The 21,636-nt window shown below is 37.6% G+C and overlaps 1 protein-coding gene across 5 annotated transcripts in view; it reads right to left on the reverse strand.

Annotated features, from left to right (window-relative positions):
- Window positions 1-2,844: 2,844 nt before the first annotated feature.
- YTHDF3 (YTH N6-methyladenosine RNA binding protein F3) overlaps window positions 2,845-21,636 on the reverse strand; it is a 68,026-nt gene continuing 49,234 nt past the window's right edge. For all 5 annotated transcript variants that reach the window (XM_021002180.2, XM_021002185.2, XM_021002186.2 and 2 more), the window contains one exon: window positions 2,845-3,389. In XM_021002180.2, coding sequence (XP_020857839.1) covers window positions 3,285-3,389 — 105 coding nt within the window. In that variant the 3' untranslated portion in view covers window positions 2,845-3,284. The remainder of the gene's footprint in view (window positions 3,390-21,636) is intronic.

The raw sequence follows: 21,636 nt of genomic DNA on the forward strand, positions 1-21,636 counted from the left end.
TACCATAAAAATTGACCATCTACATAACTACTTTAAAATTTTGCAAAAATTGCCTCATTTGATCTCATAACCCTGGGGCAGCACTGCAGGTGCTTCTCTTCAGGACACTGAGGCTTAGAACGATTAAGTGAGCTGCCCAGCTTTTACAGTTTGAGTTACGCATCAGAGGGCAGGATTCTATTCTGACCTTAAGTCCAGCATCCTTTCCACTTATACCACATTGCCTCTTATTTAGTCCAATATTCATTTTACATTCAAAGAAACTGAAATGGGAGGTAGGGGGCAGGGGAGCTGAAATTGCTCATCATCATACTGCTAGTTAATAGCAGAATTCAGGAAATCTAGGCTTTGTTTCATTTAGTTCAATTTAGTTCAGTTGTTTTGTTTTCCAAAATAAGATGTTCTGAAAGTCTTACGTCTAATACTGCTGTTTTAAGCTATTAAAGCAAAAAAGCCTAGGGGAAAATAGTACTTTCCCCTTGGCTTTCCTTCCAACACTTCTGCCCCATCCTAGGGAGGAGAGTACCTGATCCACTTTTAGTCTCAAATCAACTTTCTCCTTTTCTATATCGGTGGTCCAAGCCCATCTAGCCCCACCCTCCTCATCCCTTCAACCTTTGCCTGGAAGATAGCGAGTCACACTGATTGGATGAGCAAGGAATCTTCAACTAGTACTGGTAAGATGGAAGACCCTTGGGCTTTACTATCTGCCCTGCATGCTTCAGACCTACAGGCATTGCTTTCTGACTGGCCAGTGAACCCTACACATCCATGGGCCTTACCACCTACCCTTTAACTAAAGTCTACAATAGGTGTCATCTCCCCCAATTAGAATCTGAGCTCCTAAAAAGCTGGAACTATCCTGATTTTCTATTTGTATCCTCAGCACTTAACAGTGCCTAGCATTTACTAAGTGCTTAATAAACGCTTTTTTTTATCATCATTCATATGCCAAGTTTTTACTCTCACCTTGCAAATTTTATTTCAGGGGGGCTAAATATAATTTTATGATGCTAGATACATGAAACAAATCTCTAAAAGTTGAAAATAGGAAAATAAATCACATTTACATAGTGCTTTAAGATTACAAAGTGCTTTTTCTGTGATGTGAGTATGTAATTTTTTTTTATTAATTTCTTCATCTATAAAATGAGGGAGATTGACAATATGACCTCTAAGATCCCTTCAGCTCTCAAACTATGTTCCCTGTTTATTGGGGGTAGAGGAGATGGTGAGCAGTACTAGGCTTGGAAACTTCCTATCTTTTTTACTAGTGTTTTAAAAACAATCAAACAAACAAAAAACTATTTAGATAAACCTTTTACTGCACAATAGTAATTGAAATGAACAAGCCTCTGAGAACATTACCGTATTCTTCTTAAAGTCCAAACTAGTGAAACGCAATGGAAAATTTAATCAAATCTCAATAGCTCCCTCTGCTGTTACTTTTGCTACTTTTTAGTTTCTCTTCTTTTATAACAAAAATGCATGCTGAGCAAGAAAGTACAATGTAATTGGCTAAAATATTTAAATGCTTTTGATAAATGGCAAAATTCCCTCTAATGTCAAACATTTTTCCTCCTGAACAGTAGAGACAATAGGGAAATAGAAGGAGGGATCAGTTTTCTAACATTAAAGAGAACATTTTATTGTTGTTCAGTCATTTCAGTTGTGTCTGACTCTGTGACCCCATGTAGGGTTTTCTTAGTAAAGATACTGGACTGTTTTGCCATTTCCTTCTCCAATTCATTTTATTGGTAAGGAACCAAGGCAAACAGAGTTAAATGACTGGCCCAAGGTCACACAGATAATAAGTGTCTGAAGCCAGATTTGAACTCATGAAGATGAGTCCAGGGCTCTATCCACTGCACCAACTAGCTACCTAAATCAAAGGAAAACTATTTTCTGAAAATAGATATGTGCAACAGAAGCAAATGGGAAGATGAAACCTAGGAAAGCATTCAGGCATATTCAGACTGCTCCATTTTATTACAGAAGTCTCGAATTCCTATGAAAATCTTGCTAAAATAACACTATAAAGAAATGCTTTGAGCTATATATTTTTCAAAGTGGCTTAATGTTTTATACCTCTTGCCGTATTGCCAAATTATACCATGAATTATCATTGTTGGTATGTAGGGTATCTCCCCTACTAAGCACTACAAGGGACAGAACTGTACCTTCATTTCCTTACAGTATTTTGCACATAGTAGGCATTACAATAGATATCTGTTGTTTTGAAATCAAACATCTGTAGGTAGTTCACAGAAATAATGCTTTTATAATCTCTACCAGTCCACATATAAGGGCCATCTGCAGTGATGTTGCATCTTTACAAAATATTGCTCAAATGCAGAAAAAGGTTTTTTTAAAAAAATAGTTAATTTTTAAAACATATTGATTTGAAAATCTAAGTTCACAAACAGAACTTCATTATTCTTTGAAAAGTAATTTTTAATTTATTTCATTCATTAAATTATATATATATATATGTTTTGTTTTGATCATTAATTTCATTGTCCTCAGAGGCCCTATGTCCAGGAGCATTTGGCTATGTTCCTAGTCACTCTCTTGTGTTTCAATCATGCATTTCCAACAGCCTATTGAATTTTTCAAACTGAATGTCCTGTAGGTACCTCAAATTCAATATGTCCAAAATAGATCTCATTATCTTTTTTTTTTGCTCAAACACACCAAAAGATGACTTTTGTCCTATTTTTCAAAAACAGCAAGAGAACCTAGTAGTCCAGTGAGCAGGATTTTGATTACTTGGAAAATCTAGAACATATCATTAAAGAGATCATTGGCAAATATCTTGATAAGGAACCAACGAGCATAGCTTCATCAAGAGCAGGTCATGCCAGACTAACTTTATTTCCTTTTTTGACAAGATTACTAAACTTGTTGATGAAGGGGATGCTGTAGATACAGTTTGCCTAGACTTTAGCAAAGCATTTGATGAATTACCTCATACTAGTCTTGTGGAGAAGATGGAGAGCTATAGAAGAGATGGTACTGCGTTCAGATAGATTCAGAATTGGTTCGATGGCTGGATTCAGAGAGCATTTATTCATGGTTCAATGTCAGCTTGGCAGGAAGTCTCCAGTGGAGTACCTCTAGGGATCGATGCCTACTGTTTAACATTTTTATCAATGACTTAGATAAAGGCAGAGATGGCATGCTCATCAAATTTTCATATGACACCAGGCTGGGAGGGATAGCTAATGTACTAGATGACAGTCAATATCCCAAAGAATCTTGACAGGGTAGAGGACTGGGATGAATCAAATAAGATGAAATTCAATACGGATAAATATGAAGTCTTGTGCTTGAATAAAAACCAGCTTCACAAGTACAGGACAGGAAGGCATGGTTATACAACAGTTGTTCTGAAAAAAAAAAGATTTAGGTGTTTTAGTGGATTGAAAGTTCAGGCAGTAAGTGATATGATTAGGGGCATAGCATTCCACTGTAGTCTACCCTCCTAAGATATCAGGTGGCGTACTGTACTTAGTACAGGACTAAAGACATCCATAATTTGGAGAATATCCAGAGGAAGGCAACCAGGAGGGTCAAGGGCCTTGAGCCTATGTCATATATGGATTGGTTGAAGGGGCTGGGGATGTTTAACCTAGAGAAGAGAAGTCTTAAGAGGAACATGATAGTTGTCTTTGAGTATATGAAAGGATGCCATGCGGAAGAGGGATTAGATTTGTTTGATTTTCCCCTACAGAGTAGAAGGAGGAGCAATGTGTTGAAAAGAGGCCAACTTGAAAAGCTTCCTAACAATTAGAATTGTTCAAGAGTAAAATATACTGCCTTGAGAAATAATGGGTTCAGGGGCAGCTAGGTGGAGCAATGAATAGAGCTTTGGCCTTGGAGTCAGGAAGGCCTGAGTTCAAATTCAGCCTCAGACACTAACACTTACTAGTTGTGTGACTCTGGGCAAGTCACTTAATCCCAATCAGAAAGAAAGAAAGAAAGAAAGAAAGAAAGAAAGAAGAAAGAAAGAGAAAGAGAGAGAGAAAGAAGAAAGAAGAAAAGAAAGAAAGAGAAAGAAAGAAAGAAAGAAAGAAAGAAAGAAAGAAAGAAAGAAAGAAAGAAAGAAAGAAAGAAAGAAAGAAAGAAAGAAAGAAAGAAGAAGAAGAAAGAAAGAAAGAAAGGAAAGAAAGAGAGAATGGGTTCCCTTCCCTGGACAGGCTGGACAACTACTTATCAAGCATGATATGATGGGTATTCCTTTCATGGATGGCTCAGAACAAGATGGCGGCTAAAGTCCCACTCAGGTTTCAACTTTTGAATTTCCCCATTTCTTTTTAGGACCAGATCACCATCCCTCTAGTCTCCCACCTAGGTTCATAAACTTTGCTGTCAATTTTAATCCCTCATTCATTTACTCCATAGTTCCTATCAGTTGCTAAATCTTTTTCCTCCAAAACATCTCTCATAATCTTTTCATCTCCATCATAATTCAAATCCATGTTATCTCTTGCTTAGATTATTCCAACATACCCCTAATTTGTGTCCTCGTATTGAGTTTCTCCCTACTCTAATCTGATCTTCACACAGTTGCCACAGTGATCTTCCTAAAGCACCTATCTGGCCACGTCACCAATCCCTACCTCCAGTGATTCTTTTGGATCAGATATAAAACTCCTGTTTGGACCTTCACAACTTAGCCCAGCCTACCTTCGCAACTTTATTACCCTTTATGTGATAGGTGGTAGCTAGGGAAAGGAGGGAAAAGAAGAAGCATTTATTAAGTGCCTACTGTGTGCCAGGCACTGTGTTAAATAAACATTTTACAAATAATCTCTCATTTGGGGCAGCTAGGTGGTGCAGTGGATAGAGTACCAGCCTTGGAGTCAGGAGGACCTGAGTTCAAATCTGGCCTCTGACACATTACACTCACTAGCTGTGTGACCTTGGACAAGTCACTTAACCCTGACTGCCTAAGCAAAAAAAAAATTCTCTCATTTGGTCCTTCTTAATGTTCCTCACACATAAAACTCAATCTCTCATCTCTTTGCCTTTGCACTGGTTGTTCTCCCTGCCTGGAATTACCTTCGTACCTCTAGCTCTTAGAATATCTGACTCTGCATATTTGTTACAAGGATTTTTTTTTCTTTCAAACTGGGGTGGGGTGGAGATAGAAAACATTTAATTTAAAAGTAAAAGAATTAAAAAAAACTTCATCAGCTCAAGCCCTTCTCTTTGTGTGTGGTCTTTCCTGGTACCCTCCCCCCCACTTACTAGTGCTTTTCCCCACCAAAGTAATTTTGTATCTGTTTTCTATGTATTTTGTATATATGTACAATCTATATATGTGCATGTTGTCTTCCTGCAGGAATATAAGCATCTGAGAGGAACTTATAATGCTTTTTTAGTTACAGTCCCTACCACAATGATCGATGCTATGTATCATCAGCATTCCTGTATGTCACAAACAAAACTCTGTAAGAGATAGTAAAAAATACTCCATTTAAAATAACTCTAGAGAGTATGAAATACCTGGGAGTATACCTGCCAAAACAAAACCAGACACTATACACAGAAAGTTATAAAAAAATTACACAAATAAAATCAGAAATATTAATTGTTCTTTGGTAGGCAGGTTCAATATAATAAAAATGACCATTTTACCTAAACTAATCAATGCCATCCAAATTAAATTACCAAAAATCATTTTATTGAATTAGAAAAAAAAATCATTGGGAAGAACAAAAAGTCAAGAATATTAAAGCAAAAAAAATTAAAAAAAAGTAAAGGAAGGAAGTTTTAGCAGTAACAGATCTTAAACTATATTATAAGGCAGTAATTATCAAAACTATTTCGTACTGGCTAAGAAATAAAAAGAGAGATCAATGGAATAAAATAGACACACAATTTAAAGCAACAAATAAACATGATAACCTTGTATTTGACAAGTGTAAAGACTTAAGATTTTGGGATAAAAAATCATTATTTGGTAAAAATTGTTGGGAAAACTGTAAAGCAGAATGGCAAAAACTAGGTTTAGACCAATATCTTACACCATTTACCAAGAAAAGGACAACATGGATACATGATCTAGATAAAAGGAGAGCTATTACAAGAAAATTAGAAGAACATGGAACATATTACCTATCAGATTTATGGATAGGTGAACAATTTATGAGTAAAAAAAGAGATAGAAAGCAAAGTTAGGGATAAAATGGATAGTTTTGATTACATTAAATTAAAAAGGTTTTATACAAATTAATATAGCCAAGATAAAAAAGTAAGCAGAAAATTGGGGGAAATTTTTATAGACAGTTTATCAGATAAAGATCTCATCTAGAATATATAAAGAACTTTGGGAGGCGGAGCCAAGATGGCAGAGTGAAAGCAGTGTCTTGCTTGAGCTCTCCTCCAAACCCCTTCAAATACTCATAAAAAATGGCTCCAAACAAATTCTGAAGCAGCAGAACCCACAAAAGGACAAAGTGAAACAAATTTCCAGCCCAAGACAACCTGGATGATTGATCAGAAAGGTGTATTGTGCCGGACTGGGAGCGCAGCGTGGGTGCACAGTCCGCAGCGTGGGCGCACAGGCTGCAGCAAACCTGGAGCAGGCCTCAGAGGACTGAATCTTGGGCAGCTGTGGAGGTTTTCAGACTTCTCAATCCACCAATGCCAAAGACAATTTAGAAGGTCAGTGGGAAAAGTCTGTTTCTGTAGGTGCCTGAGAAAGGAAGGCGGGGTTTCAGCTCCATTCCCCAACAGTGTGGCCCTGTCGGGGGGCAACTGCTTCCTGAGCTTCCGGCCCACAGACTGAGGGGGAATCCAGTGGCTGATCAGAGACGGATTGCAGGGATCTCTTTGCCAGTGCTGAGGCAGGAATCTCTTGCTTTGCCCGTGTTTGGATCTGGGTCACAGTTCTGGGCAGCAGTGCTGGGGTGAGGAGGAATGCTGGCTTGGTGGAGCTTGTAGTGGTTGTGAAAGAGGAGCCCCTCATCATAGTTACAGGACAGAAAGGAGTACTTGTAGTCGCAGGCCAGGAAAGGAGTAAACACCTTGCCCCTTATCATACCACCTTGGAAGAATTGAAAATTTACAGGTCCCTACAAGTATCTCTGAAAACAGCTGTACAAACCCCGAAGCTTGGGACAGTACATTCTCCACATTGGAAGCAGATTCGTACCTTAACAAAGAGTTTAAAACTCAAGTAATTGGCCAGGATCATGAGCAAGCAGCGCAAAAAGAGTCAGACTATATTATCTTACTTTGGTGAAAAAGAAGACCAAAGTATACAACCAGAAGAAGACAACAAAGTCAAAGCCCCTACATCCAAAGCCTCCAAGAAAAATATGAATTGGTCCCAGGCCTGGAAGAGCTCAAAAACGATTTTGAGAAGCAAGTTAAGAAGTAGAGGAAAAACTGAGAATGATGCTAAAGGAGACCCAAAAAAATACTGAAGAAAATAACACCTAACCCAAATGGCAAAAGAGGTCCAAAAAGCCAATGAGGAGAAAAATGCCCTAAAAAGCAAAATTGGCCAGATGGAAAAGGAAGTCCAAAAGCTTACTGAAGAAAATACTTCCTTAAAAATTAGAATAGAGCAATTGGAAGATAGTGACTTTATGAGAAATCACGACACAGTAGAACAAATCCAAAAGAATGAAAAATTAGAAAACAATGTGAAATATCTCATTGGAAAAACAACTGACCTGGAAAATAGATCCAGGAGAGAGAATTTAAAAATTATTGGACTATCTGAAAGCCATGATCAAAAGAAGAGCCTAGACATCATCTTTCAAGAAATTATCAAGGAAAACTGCCCTGATATTTTAGAACCAGAGGGCAAAATAGAAATTGAAAGAATCCACAGATCTCCTCCTGAAAGAGATCCCCAAAGGAAAACTCCTAGGAATATTGTAGCCAAATTCCAGAGTTCCCAGGTCAAGGAGAAAATATTACAAGCTGCCAGAAGGAAACAGTTCAAGTACTGTGGAACACAATCAGGATAACACAAGATTTAGCAGCTTCTACATTAAAGGACCGCAGGGCATGGAATATAATATTCCAGAGGGCAAAGGAGATAGGATTACAACCAAGAATCACCTACCCAGCAAAACTGAGTATAATCCTTCAGGGGAAAAAATGGTCATTCAGTGAAATAGAGGACTTTCAAGCATTCTTGATGAAAAGACCAGAGCTGAATAGAAAATTTGACTTTCAAATACAGGACTCAAGTGGAACATGAAGAGGTAAACAGGAAAGAGAAATCATAAGAGACTTATTAAGATTGAACTGTTTACATTCCTGCATGGAAAGATGATATTTATAACTCATGAGACCTTTGTCAGTATCAGGGTAGTTGGAGGAAAAAAATTATATGTATGTATATGTAGATAGATAGATAGAGGGCACAGGGTGAGCTGAAGATTAAGGGGTCATATCTGGAGAATAAAATTAAGGGATGAGAGAGGATTATACTCAGAGAAGAAGAAAGGGAGAGGTAGAATGGGGTAAATTATCTCACAAAAAAAAAAACACAGAAAAGTCTCTTACAGTGGAAGGGGAAACAGGGGAAGGTGAGAGGGAATGAGTGAATCTTATTCTCATAGGATTTGGCTTAAGGAGGGAATAACATACACATTCAATTGGGTATGGAAATCTGTCTTACCCTACAGGAAAAGAGGGGAAAGGGGACAAGAGAGCAGGGGGATGATAGAGAGGAGGGCAGATTGGGAAAGGGGTTAATCAGAAGTAAATACTTCTGAGGAGAGACAGGGTCAAAAGAAAGAATAGAATAAATGGGAGGGCAGGATAGGATGAAGGGAAATAGAGTTAGTTTTTCACAACATGTCTACTATGGACGTGTTTTGCATAACTGCACATGTACAACTTATATTGAGTTGCTTGCCTTTTCAATGAGGGTGGGTGGGGAGGGAGGACTGGGAAATAAATATAGGAAATGGAGTACAGAAGTCTATCCTGCCCTACAGAAAAATAGAAGGGGAAGGGGATAAGAGAAGGGGAGAGAGATAGAAGAGAGGACAGAGTAGGGGAAGGGATATTCAGAATGAATGACATCTTGGGGTGGGGGGAGGGGGGAGATGGGATGAAAATTTGGAACTCAAAAACTTGTGGAAGCGAATGTTGAAAACTAAAAATAAATAAATTTATATTAAAAAAAAAACTTTGTCAAACCTATAAGAATACAAGTCATTCCCCAGTTGATAAATGGTCAAAGGATATAAACAGGCAGTTTTCCAGTGAAGAAATCAAAACAATTTATAGTCATATGAAAAAATGCTTTAAATCATTATTGATTACAGAAATGCAAATTATAACAGCCTTGAGCTCTCATTTTACACCTACTAGGTTGGCTAAAATAACTGAAGGGGAAAGGAGATGTGGAAAAATTGGGACGCTAATTCATTATTGGTGGAATTATGAACTGCTCCAACCATTTTAGAGAGCAATTGGAATTACGCCGAAAGAGTTGTTAAACTACCTATACTCTTTGACCTAGTAATACCACTATTAGGCCTATTTCCAAAGATGATTAGGGAAAAAGGAAAAGAACCTATATATTCTTAACATATATGTGTGTATAGATATGTACATATCTATACACACACACACATACTATATATAATATATATATATATACATATACACACACACACACACACACACACACACACTTTCTTTGTGGTGAAAAAAAATCTGGAAATTGCAGAGATGTCTATCAACTGGGGAATGGCTGAACAAGTTGTGGTATATGATTGTGATGGAATACCACTTGCTATAAGAAATGATGAGCTCAATGATCTTAGAAAAACATAGAAAGACTTGTACAAAATAATGAAGAGTGAAATGAAGAGAATCAGGCAACACTGTATACAGTAACAGCAATATTGTTTTAAGAACAACTTTAAGCCTTGGAGTTAAGAGGACCTGAATTCAAATCAGACCTCAGACACTTGACACTTACTAGCTGTGTGATCCTGGGCAAGTCATTTAACCCCAATTGCCTCACATAAAAGCAAAAAACAAACATACAAAACAGAACAACTTTAAGTAACTAAGTCATTTTGACTATTATAAATTTCTGAATTAACTATACAAGACATATGAAGAAAGATGCTCTTTACATCCAGAGAAAGAACTGATAAATAAAAGTATGTATAGAATAATTGTACATATATATATACATACATACATATACACACACACATATTATATATATATACACCTATTTCTGTCTAATGGTAGCCATCTCTAGCGTGTAGAGAGTGGGAAGAAAAAAAAAGGAAAAAAAGGAAATTTACATGATAATTTTGTTGTATATTTAAAGGGCATAGCAAGTTGTCACATAGTGGTCTGTGTGTTATCTTTTTTATTATACTGTTATGAAAATGCTTGTTTTATTTCATAAATTAAAAGTAAAATATATTTTAAAAAAATAAATGCTTACTGACTGATTCATTTAGTTTTAGAAAAACAAGCCCTGGGCTTCCCCTCTCCCTCTCCACCTTTATTTCTATATCTCAAAGTACAGACAGGTCTAGAATAAACTTCTGATTCCACAGCATAACAATCCCTAGTAAAGTCTCCTAGTTTTCCCCTATGAAGCAAAACTTCATGACTCCATTAGAATAGGCACTTAATATCCAGGTCCTCACAGGCTCATCAGATTTTTGCCTTTAGTCTTGAGGAAAACTGTGCATCATTAGAGGTATAATTTCTTTGTCCTGTCTTCATACTGAGTGGCTACTGCCTGGTCCTAGGTGTATTCAGACTTAAGGTACAGGATAGGCTGTCACTGGGTACAGTGGGACCAGATAGGCAGCTATTCCCAATTGAAGTGCTCCCTCAAAGTCCTCTCCTAATGAAGGATCAGATCTTGAGAATAGAGAGCACACATGTCTTCAGATTTAACTGTTTTCTGCAGTGTTACTAACCTTATAAACTGGGCCTTAAACTGTTTGTTTGTATGTTTTTGTTTTGCTAACTCAATATCTGGAAGGTTTTTTTTTATTACCAGTTGTGTGACTCTGGGTAAATCACTTACCTTCTATTTGTCTGTTTCCTCAATTATAAAATAGGGACAATAACAGCACCTACCTCACAGGGTTGTTGTGTGGATCAAATGAGCTAATATTTGAAAAGTACTTAGTTAGCACAGTGCCTGGTACATAGTCTGCATTATATAAATACTTTCGCCCTCCCTCCCCCTAGTCTGGAGCAAGAAGGGGGTTTGGGAGAGGCGGGTGGGTACGTGAAGGAAAGGCCAAGAATCTCAAGGCAACTAACTCTTTTTTAAAACTAGGAATGAAGAAGCATAGCAGTACCAGATCTCAGACTACATCAAAACTAACTAAAAATAGAAAAGTTGATCAGTGAAATTGATTAAATAAGTAAAATCCAGAAACAACCGAATATATTAATAGCATTTAATAAATACAAGTACACCAACTACTAAGTTAAGAAAGAATATTGTATTCAACAAAACTCCTGGAAAAACTAGAAAGCAGTTTGACAAAAATTAGGTTTAGACTAATATTTTACAACACGTATCACAACAAACTCCAAATGGATAAATGACTTAAATATAAAAGGAGAGAGAGAGTGTGCAAGCCACTACAGGTACAAGTACAGGTGCCTGTACTTGGGTACACACACACACACACACACACACACACACACACACACACACACACACACACACACACACACACATACACACACTCACTCACTCCACAGAGGGGAAGGGAAGGAGAGAATTTTCACAATGCCTGGGAGTGAGGATGCTTAACTAAACAAGCAATAGAGATCATAAAAGATAAAATGGATAATTGCAATTACATAAATTTGAAAAGCTTTTGACAAATAAAATAGAATTACAAAGGAAAGAGTATTTAATGATTTTCAGCAAATTTCTTTAAGGGTTTGATGCCAAATATATAGTTAATTGATGAAAAAAATTAAAATAAAAGTCATTTCCAAATAGATAAATCATCAGAGAAAATGAAGCACTTTTCAAATGAAGAAATGCAACTGTATAAAAATTATCCAAATCACTAGTAAAATTCAATTTAAAATAACTCTGAGCTACTACTTTACATCCAGATGGGAAGAGATGAAAATGGTAACTGTTGGATGAGCTACAAAGGAGGTGTCAAACATGTGGCCTTCTCCTGAATACAGCCTGAACCAAATTAAAATATAATTGGGAAATATGTAACAAAATAAATAAAAATCCATTAAAACATAGATAACATTACATTTTAAAAGTAAGTCAATATGTGGTACTCAGAGATCCTTATGTATGGATTAGGGGCCCCAGTTTCTATTTGACTTTTGATGAGTTCAGGGTGCATCCCAAAAAATGTTGGGATGCACCAGAAATAGTAGAGGTATGGGTCCTAGTGTCTTCAAGGAATTCACTTTCACTCAGTCTCTAAGATAAAGAAAGGCATTTATTGGGGTGATGTACCCAAGCAGGCCTGTTCCCACGTGGGAGAGGCAGAGCATAGGCAGTGGACTCTGCTCCCCTATGGGAGGCTGAGCAGTTATTAGGGTTAGGCGTGTGGTCTCTATACAGCTCGATGGGATAGTGGGAAGGGGAGGAGGGGCAGGCATAGCTCTGGAATGCCTGGGACATCAGGTAATCTGGGGGTGCCTTTGTCATACAGATAAGCAGAGACTAGGAAAGGGGGAAGGGGAGGACTATTTCAGGGACGTCACATAATCCACACAGATAAGCAAAGGCAACAGGAAAGGGGGAGGGGGAAAGTTGTTCTAGAATGTCAGGTAAAGGGGTTCTTTGTGAAAGCACACAGTAAGTTCACGGTGCTTCAATGCATAGTCTTCTTTGATCACTTTTTTGGCTGGTCATATCCTGCATCTTATCTCATATCTCACACCCTGCATCCTGCTTGCTCCATCTGCCTACAGCACTCCTTTTTACCTCATCAATTTTGACACAACTGAGTTACAAGCCTTTGGTCCAAGTATGTATATACTCCAAATAAATCAAAGACAGAATGAGAGGTACAAAAATATTTAGAGCAGAACTTTTTGTTGTAGAAAAGAACTGGAAACTAAGTGAGTATCCATCAATTTTGGAAAACAGCTGAAAAAACTAGGGCTAATGAATATAACGAAATATTATTGCACCATAAATGAGGAATATGAAGGATTCATAGAAACCTGGAAAAGCTTATAGAAACAAAGTGTGAAATAAAGGGAAACAAGGGAAATTTACATGATGAACACAACAACCTATGGGGAAACAACTTTTAACAAACTTCAGAACTCAGATCAATGTAGTGACCCTTTCATTTTCTGTTGAGGTCAGATTTGGAAGAGTGGTTTGGATGTGAAAGAATTCACTTAGATGACATTCTCTTAACCATTCATTGGGAGCTTTATTTAACCTGTAAGCAGCCTGGGCCTCCTCAGTAAGAAAGCTAAATGAGATTCTGATATTTGGAGGAGTTATACTTATATAGAGGTTTCAGAATAATGATGTAGTTTTAGAGGTTTTTATGGAGGTTAAAGATTAAAGACAGGACAGGATAAGGGAGACAAAAGGAATTCTTTATGCTTTAAAGATTTAAGGACAGGGCAGGGGGAGCACAGGTTAAACATTAGAGATAGGGGGAACACAGGATAAGAGAGCTTAGAAGGTAAGGAGTTTTGTGGTATTTCAGGATAAAGACTTTAGGATGCTCCCAAATTACAGGATTTCTGAAGTACTGGAAAAGCAACCCTTAATATTCCTTTTAACCCTTAGGGCACCATTTGAATCCACATCATTTTCCACTAGTTTAACTCCTTTGCACTGGACTCTATTATGCCCCCCCCCCATCATCAGGAAACTCAACATCTTTTGAGACTGAATCAGCCTTGGTACTCAGCCTCATCAACATTCTCTGCCATCTAAAGGGGAGGAAAGAACTCTTCCAAAAGCCTCTATTTAAAGAGGGCTCCCAAGCCAGCCATCTCTTCATTTCCTACTCAGTAGCACTCCTTTGGACTGTGGGAAAAGAAGGAAATAAGCATTTATGTAGCACCTACTCTGTGCCAGGCACTGTGCCAAGCATTTTTTACAAATATTTTCTTATTTAATTCTCACAATAATCCTGTGAGGTAGGTGCTATTATTATCCTCATTTTACTATTGAGGCAATGAGGCAAACTGAGGTGGTTACTTCTCAAAATCACACAGCTAGTGTCTGAGGCCAGATTTGACTGCAGGTCTTCCTGACTCCAGGCACAAAGGAAAAAAAGGAATGTTTAGCCTAGAAAAGGAAACATTTAATGGAAATATAATCGCTGTCAAGTATTTAAATAGCTGTCCAGTGAAAGAGGGGTTGGAAAATTTGTATTTGGCCCCAGGGGACAGAATCAAGAGTGATAGGTAGAAGTTAAAAAGAGGCTTGGTTAGACTGGTGTCATAACAAAGCTCTATTAATCAATCAAATAAGTAAGCACCTACTATATGTTGGCTTGTGTTAGATTAAGTGGCTGCTTAAGTGCTTTATTCTCAAATTCCACGATTCAAAGAATAGATGGACAAGATAGAACGCCACCAGTAGCAATGGATGATCAGTTTTTCACTATTGGATTGGGAAACTAAAAGCCTCCATTCCACCCAAATTAGCCTTATAGCCCTTGTTATTTTCAATGTCACAAATAATACTTTTGGAACTTGTTTCATCTCATTTAGTTTTAGTTATCAGAAACCTAAATAAAAGTTGAGTCTACCCATTTAAGTTGGGCTTCACGTAAAACAACAGATATTCTACCCACATGGTACATATGATATGAATTATTGGTACAAGATATGCTATAATAGGATAAGAATAAAAAAAATGCTTTAAAAGAATAACACTCGTTTTTAATTGTAAGGTCAGTGCTCTCACATCTAGGCTGATGGTCTTGGGTCTTGGCCAGTCCTCATATCAAGAAGCGAATAATTAAGGGCAGCTAGGTGAGGCACTGACCCTGAAGTCAGGAGAATCTGAGTTCAAATCTGGCCTCAGACCAAACACTTAACACTTACTAGCTGTGTGACCCTGGGCAAGTCACTTAACCCCAGTTGCCTTAAAAAAAAAGTGAATAATTATCTCAGACTCCAGTTAACCAATTTTTGCCTACCTCAGGATTCAAATCCAGAAACCTCATCATCAAGAAACTCAACATCTTTTGAGACTGAATCAGCCTTGGTACTCAGCCTCATCAACATTCTCTGTCATCTAAAGGGGAGGAAAGAACTCTTCCAAAATGAATGGCTTTCCAGGGATGTTTTGGATCTAAATTTAAATTGACTTAAGGTGATATCCAATTGGATCTTTCAAACACTTCATTTCGCCCATTTATTGAAACAATTCATCCTAAACTCGTAGAAATTCCAATAAGGACAATGCTAGTCAGTCAATTTCGGGCAGCTAGATGGCTCAGTGGATAGAGTGCTGGGCCTGTAGTCAGGAAGACCTGAGACAAAATCTGGCCTCAGACACTTAGTAGCTATGTGACCCTGGTCAAGTCACTTTACCCTGTTTGCCTGAGTTTCCTCATCTGTAAAAATGAGCTGGAGAAGGAAATGGCAAACTATTTCAGTATGCTGGCCAAGAAAACTCCAAATGAGGTCAGGAGAGCTGGACATAACTGAGAAAAACGACTGAACAGAACTCAGCCAATTGAGAAAATAGTGGTAGGCACTGGCAAATCAAGTGGTGGGGTGGGGTGATGGAAGGAAAAAGGAATACCAGGATGCAATTCCTCTCATTGGCCAAAATGAATTATTCAAATGCTACAAGCAACAGAGCAATTTAATATATATATGTACTGAGTAATATTCATCTTAAGGTGATCATAATCAGTGAAAATAAAACAAAACAAAAAGAACCATTAAGATAACTGCAATTTATGTACCAACACCTGTTGCAGATAATGATAAAGAAACGTTATGAAGAACTCAAAAGATCCTTAAAAATTACTCATTATGTATGTTAAACTTCAGTGACTTCAATTTTTCCAGGGGAAGATGTAGCAGCTGATTGGACACATGGGGTGACTGAGAGAAGTTGAGGATCAAGTCCAAGCTATGAACCTCAATGACTTAAGGTTGGTGGTGATGTAACAGAAATAGGTAAAATTGCAACAGGGATGGATGGGAAAGATCACGAGTTCTGTTTTAGACATGTTGACACATATGGGACACATAGGGATAGGTTGATTAGGTAGTTGGAAATTTTTTTTTTTTTGCTTTTAGGCAATCGGGGTTAAGTGACTTGCCCAGGGTTACACAGCTAGTGAGTGTCAAGTGTTTTGTCTGAGACCAGATTTGAACTCAGGTCCTCCTGACTTCAGGGCCGGTGCTCTACCCACTGCGCAACCTAGCTGCCCTGGAAATGTGTTATCCTTAACTCAGCAGAGAAACTAGGTCAGGAGATACAGATTTAGGAATCTGTATACAGATGACATTTTAAACACTGAAACTGATGGGGCCACCAAATGATAGTGTAGAAAAGAGTGAAAAGGACTCAGAACAAAGCCTTTTGGTACATTCATACGTTGGGGATGGTAAACCACTAAAGGATAGTGAGAAATAATCAGAGTTCTCATGGCTTTGCAGAACCAAGAGGATTTTGCAGTCCTGAGAAGGGGCAACTGTGCTGCAAAGAGAAATGGAAGCCATATCACATTAGGAGTGATTGATGGCACTCCAGAGAAGAGGACAGTTGTGGCTCCATATAGACTCATGCTATTTCTCCTCCCTTCTTGAATAGAACAGAGTTCAAGGGGTGAGAACTTGAACAGCAGCAATAATCAGAAAACTGAATGAGCTATGTCATGAAAAGTACTGAGTACTGAAGAGAGGTGGTCAATAATGTTAAACGCTAAATAGAGGTCAAATAGAGAGAGTATTGAGAAAACACAATCAGATGTGGCAATTGTGAAATTATTGGTAACTTTATAGACAGTAAGATTCAGCTGAGTAAAGCGACCATTTAATCACACAAGGAAAACAACAATAAAAGATAGAGAAGATCTTTAATTTTGTTTTCTTGCAAATTTTTCACCATCAAGGGCAGTGAAGTCACCACACTTAGAACCCAATGTTAGTCCTGGGTGTCCTTAAAAAAGTAGAAGTGGACAAGTGAACAGAGAAAAATCAAGTGGACTAAAGTAAGTCCACGTTGGAGGCAAGGGAATTGAATATGATTAAGCATGGTCCAATAAAAAGGTATAATACATGAGTCTGAACCCGATTTTGCCACCTATCATCTGTGTGACATTAGGCAAATTATTTAACTTCTCTACATATTAATCTGCTCAAATGTAGAGAGTTGGACTAGATGACCTCCAAAGTTCTTTTCAACTTGATATTTATGAACCTTCAAGGCATCAATTTTTACAATCTACGAGGGAAGGGACGATATTAAATGAGTAGGAAAAATTTCTAACATCATCAAAAAAGTGATCAAAAATATCTCTACAACCCAAACACTTGCATTCTGCTTTATAAAAAAAAATTTTTAAGAAAATAAGCTGCATGAACATCCTTAATGAGGATAGTAAAAAGGAACAGAAAAGCTTTGACAAATAATATTCTATACTTGGCTGCATCCATACTTTAAAAAAAGGCTGAGGGGCAGCTAGTTGGCACAATGGCTAAAGCACTGGCTCTAGCTGTGTGACCCTTAACCCCAATGCCTCAGCACCCCTTTCCCCCCAAAAAGAAAAAAAAACAGCTAGATGGTGCAGTTGATAGAGCACTGGCCCTGGAGTCAGAAGGACCCGAGTTCAAATTCAGCTACAGATCAGATACTTACTAGGTGTGTGACCCCGGGCAAGTCACTTAACCCCAATTGCAACACAAAAAAACCCACAAAAAAAACACAAAAAACCCCCCAAAAAACAAAAAACTGAAAAATATAGAGAATGCAAAATCCTGTTTTATTACTATTTAACATAAGCACACACATTTGCTTCAGTAGAATAAAATATCACCTTAAATTCTCACCAATAAGGGGTCTTCCATGTATGCAACAAAATTATCCAACTTCTTAAAAACATAACATTGGTCTTATTTGCTAATTGGGGAGGAATGAAACAGAGATTTGATTTTCAAGGCATTCATAGCATCATGAAGGATATCCAGCACACATTCTAAGTCGAAAATTCATTATAGATGATAAGGGCCTCCAGATTCTCCTGTTTGCAGGTGGCACTGCACTGATTATATTATACCACACAACACTGCAAAACCTTCTAGATAAGATCCATTAACACACAAGAGTTTGGCCTAACTATTCAAATATGAAAAAAAAAACCACACCTAAGTGTGTCATATCCAGATGACGATATAAAATCATACAGACTTAAAACTTGTCATGAGTGAATTTGTGTTTATCTTAGAAACCACTACCACAGTTGGGCTTGGACTTAAACAGTAAGAGGGTGAGCAGGATGTCTTTTGGGCCATTGCCTTCAACCTAATCAAAGCCCATACTTTAAATATCAATATCCTACTAATGTGGCTGTGCAACAGAGTCATGGAATACTAGTCTGTGAACAACTGAAGATGAGTATCGTCCAGAGGGCATTAGAGAGGTGTATTGTGGATGAGTAAGCTAAACTCAATAGAGAAAAAAATGTTAAAAAGTGTGGACAAAAAAGATGTGACCAATCTTTGACCAAGAGAATGATGCAACACTTTATTCAGTATATGCTGAATGACATGAATATGGCACAAAAAAAAAATTCATCAAGAACTTTTATGAAGGCAGATGTGACCCATTTAATGGTAAGCATCTCCAAATCTGGCTAAAGTTAATGATCAGATGAGACATACATTCCACCACAAGGTCCATATTCAAAACCTTTCCAGAGTTATATGTGTGACCTGTCACAGCTTATACACTATTGGTACAATCTCTAAGAACCCAGGATTGCCCCGTCCCAGAATGAAGCACCGGAGTAGGATTGTGATAATTGTATCTAAGCACACATTCACTGTGCACAAACTGGTTCAATTCATCTGCAAACTGACAGTTGAGACCTCTCTCTTAAGGGGAAAAGAAACTGAAGGAAAAAAAACATTATACAGGGTGTCCCAAAAGTTTTTGCGCAGTTTTAAGCCTTAATAACTTGGGAGATGACTTTTTTTAAAAAAAAACCTAACCCACATAAATATTGTGTATTTAGATGAGAGTAACTTTGTTAAGAAAACAAACAAACCAGCATTATCATGGTGGGTGGGAAAGAAGGAATTATATTTAATTGCTAGGTCTAGTATTAAAATGCTTCTATCACCTGAGGACCAGCCAGCCTCTCAATCCCAGAAATCTGAATAATCAAATTTTCTAGCCACGTAAGAAATAGGTAACAATGCAAAATGGTCCTCAGAACTGTGTAACCACCTTTCCACTATGATGCCATGACATGGCAAAGAGGGCTAAGAACTGTATTATACTAAGACTATTTGTTAACAATGAACATAATCTCAAAACAGTTTATCCAGTTAATGAAGAGAGAAACATAAAAGTTCAAAATGACAACTTTGTTGTTTACTTATGTGTTATTCTTTACAAGGGGAAGGGCGGACACTGAATTTAGTCAGAAGATCTGGGTTCAAATCTTAGCTTTGCCAATTACTGCCTGTAAGACTACAGACAAGCCCACTCTCTGGGCTTTAGTTTATATGTCAATAAGGTGGGGATTAGATAATCTCTAAGCTCATTTCCAGCTCTAAATTGATGATATTCAGCAATCAGTTCTCAACTTGAAATCTTTACATGGCCCCTAAAATATTCATATTATCTGCATATGTGCACCTATGTCTTCATCATGGCATATTTGATAAGAGAGCTGCTCTCAAAGTTGGGAAGGGCCAGTTTGAAGTTCTTCATCACACACAGTCTGCAAGAGAATCACTGGATACATCACTTACCTCTCCACACCCCTAGGTTACCCCTAAGCCCATGGAAGTTGCGGGGCAGGTGCTGCTCTACATTGGCAGAGAATGTCCTTGTTAGGCATGCTCTATACCAATGGATTCCCAGGTCCAATTCTCACACACACACACACACACACACACACACACACACACACACACACACACACACACACACACACACACACACACACACAGATATACTGTTCATGGAATTGTTTCCAAAGTTGTGCTTCACAGCTTCAAGGCAAGGGGTGGGGGGTAAGGTGTGGGAAGATACAACTCTTTATATTAATATGTACTATGACTCCATTTTGGGGGAAAAAAAGACTTCGAATACTGTTCACAGTGTTTTAAACACATTTTAAGAGACATTTATTCAGTATCTAGGTACAGGATAGATATGGGGGATGAAGGAAGAAATAATACTATGCAGCTACTTATTCAATAATCTAACAGGAGTAATACTGCTTATAAGCACTCCACGCCTATTTCTGAAATAGAAACATTTTCTTAGTAAAGAAATATGATTTTTCTCCTGAGGGTCCTATCCTACTCTAAAATTTTCCCTTCTCATACCTAACAAATTTTCCAACAGTTGAAGTGTCTTAACTTTATCTGTTGAAGGTGATCTTGACTGTTTTGCACAAACAACAGGCTTGAGTTCATCTAGGTAGCAACAAGGTTCCAAACTCCTAAAATATTCTAGTTGATGTTTATTTACCTTCCCATGATTCCAGAGGCTCAATTACCTTCTACACTGCCAAGTTTCACTGCAGAAATTTGCATACTAAAGTGTTTCACTAAGCATAGCTATTTGAAAGAAGTCAGTAGCCAGGCCAGTCTTTAAATATCTAATAAAAGTAATTTAAATTAAACTAGAATTACTTGCAAATTTAGTTTTAAGGACATCTACTACTATAGTAATCTCAATGATTGAGAAATAATAAGCTAGCCTCTGGTGGCAAACATGTAACAAGATTGGTTTTGGCAATGACAGGAGGAGAGGTAAGTGGTTGCTAGATTTTGACTGCTGTGTTATGCTGGGGGGGTGGGGGGGAAGACATGAAGAAGTATTATTTGAGTAAATACTAATTTTTCTATCCTAAAAATAAAACATGTTATGTGGCTCAAATGGGGAGAACATTATTACTTACAAATGCCAAAACAGCTTCAAAATGAAGGCATAATAATCAGAAATACAAAACAAATATTAAGGTCAAGTCAGGGGGAAAAGCTTGTTTTTAGTTTATAAGAATTTTAGAGGGGCAGCTAGGTGGCACAGCGAATAGAGTACCGGTCCTGGAGTCGGGAGGACCTGAGTTCAAATGTGACCTCAGACACTTGACACTAGCTGTGTGACCCTGGGCAAGTCACTTAATCCCACTGCCTAGCCCCCCCCCAAAAAAAATTTAGAATTACATTAAAAAATAAGTCTTTATCATCTTATTTGCAAATTTAACTTCTTAAAGTGAAAGAAAATCAACATAAGTGAGAGAAAGAAAACCAAATGCAGCAAAATCATCAAAAGTGAGTCTTAACAGTGCCCTTTAGGTAGTAACTGTTCTTGCTATTTGAATGATATTTAATTAATTACATAAATTAGAAGTATTCAGCTTCAGTGACTACTCTTAATAATTACGCTACAAGTTGCTCCCAGTACAGAAATATTCCATATATCTGAACAGATGGAAG

The sequence above is a fragment of the Phascolarctos cinereus genome, unplaced genomic scaffold (genome assembly GCF_003287225.1).
Source record: "Phascolarctos cinereus isolate Bilbo 61053 unplaced genomic scaffold, phaCin_HiC Scaffold_4;HRSCAF=312, whole genome shotgun sequence".
NCBI classification, from domain to species: domain Eukaryota; kingdom Metazoa; phylum Chordata; class Mammalia; order Diprotodontia; family Phascolarctidae; genus Phascolarctos; species Phascolarctos cinereus.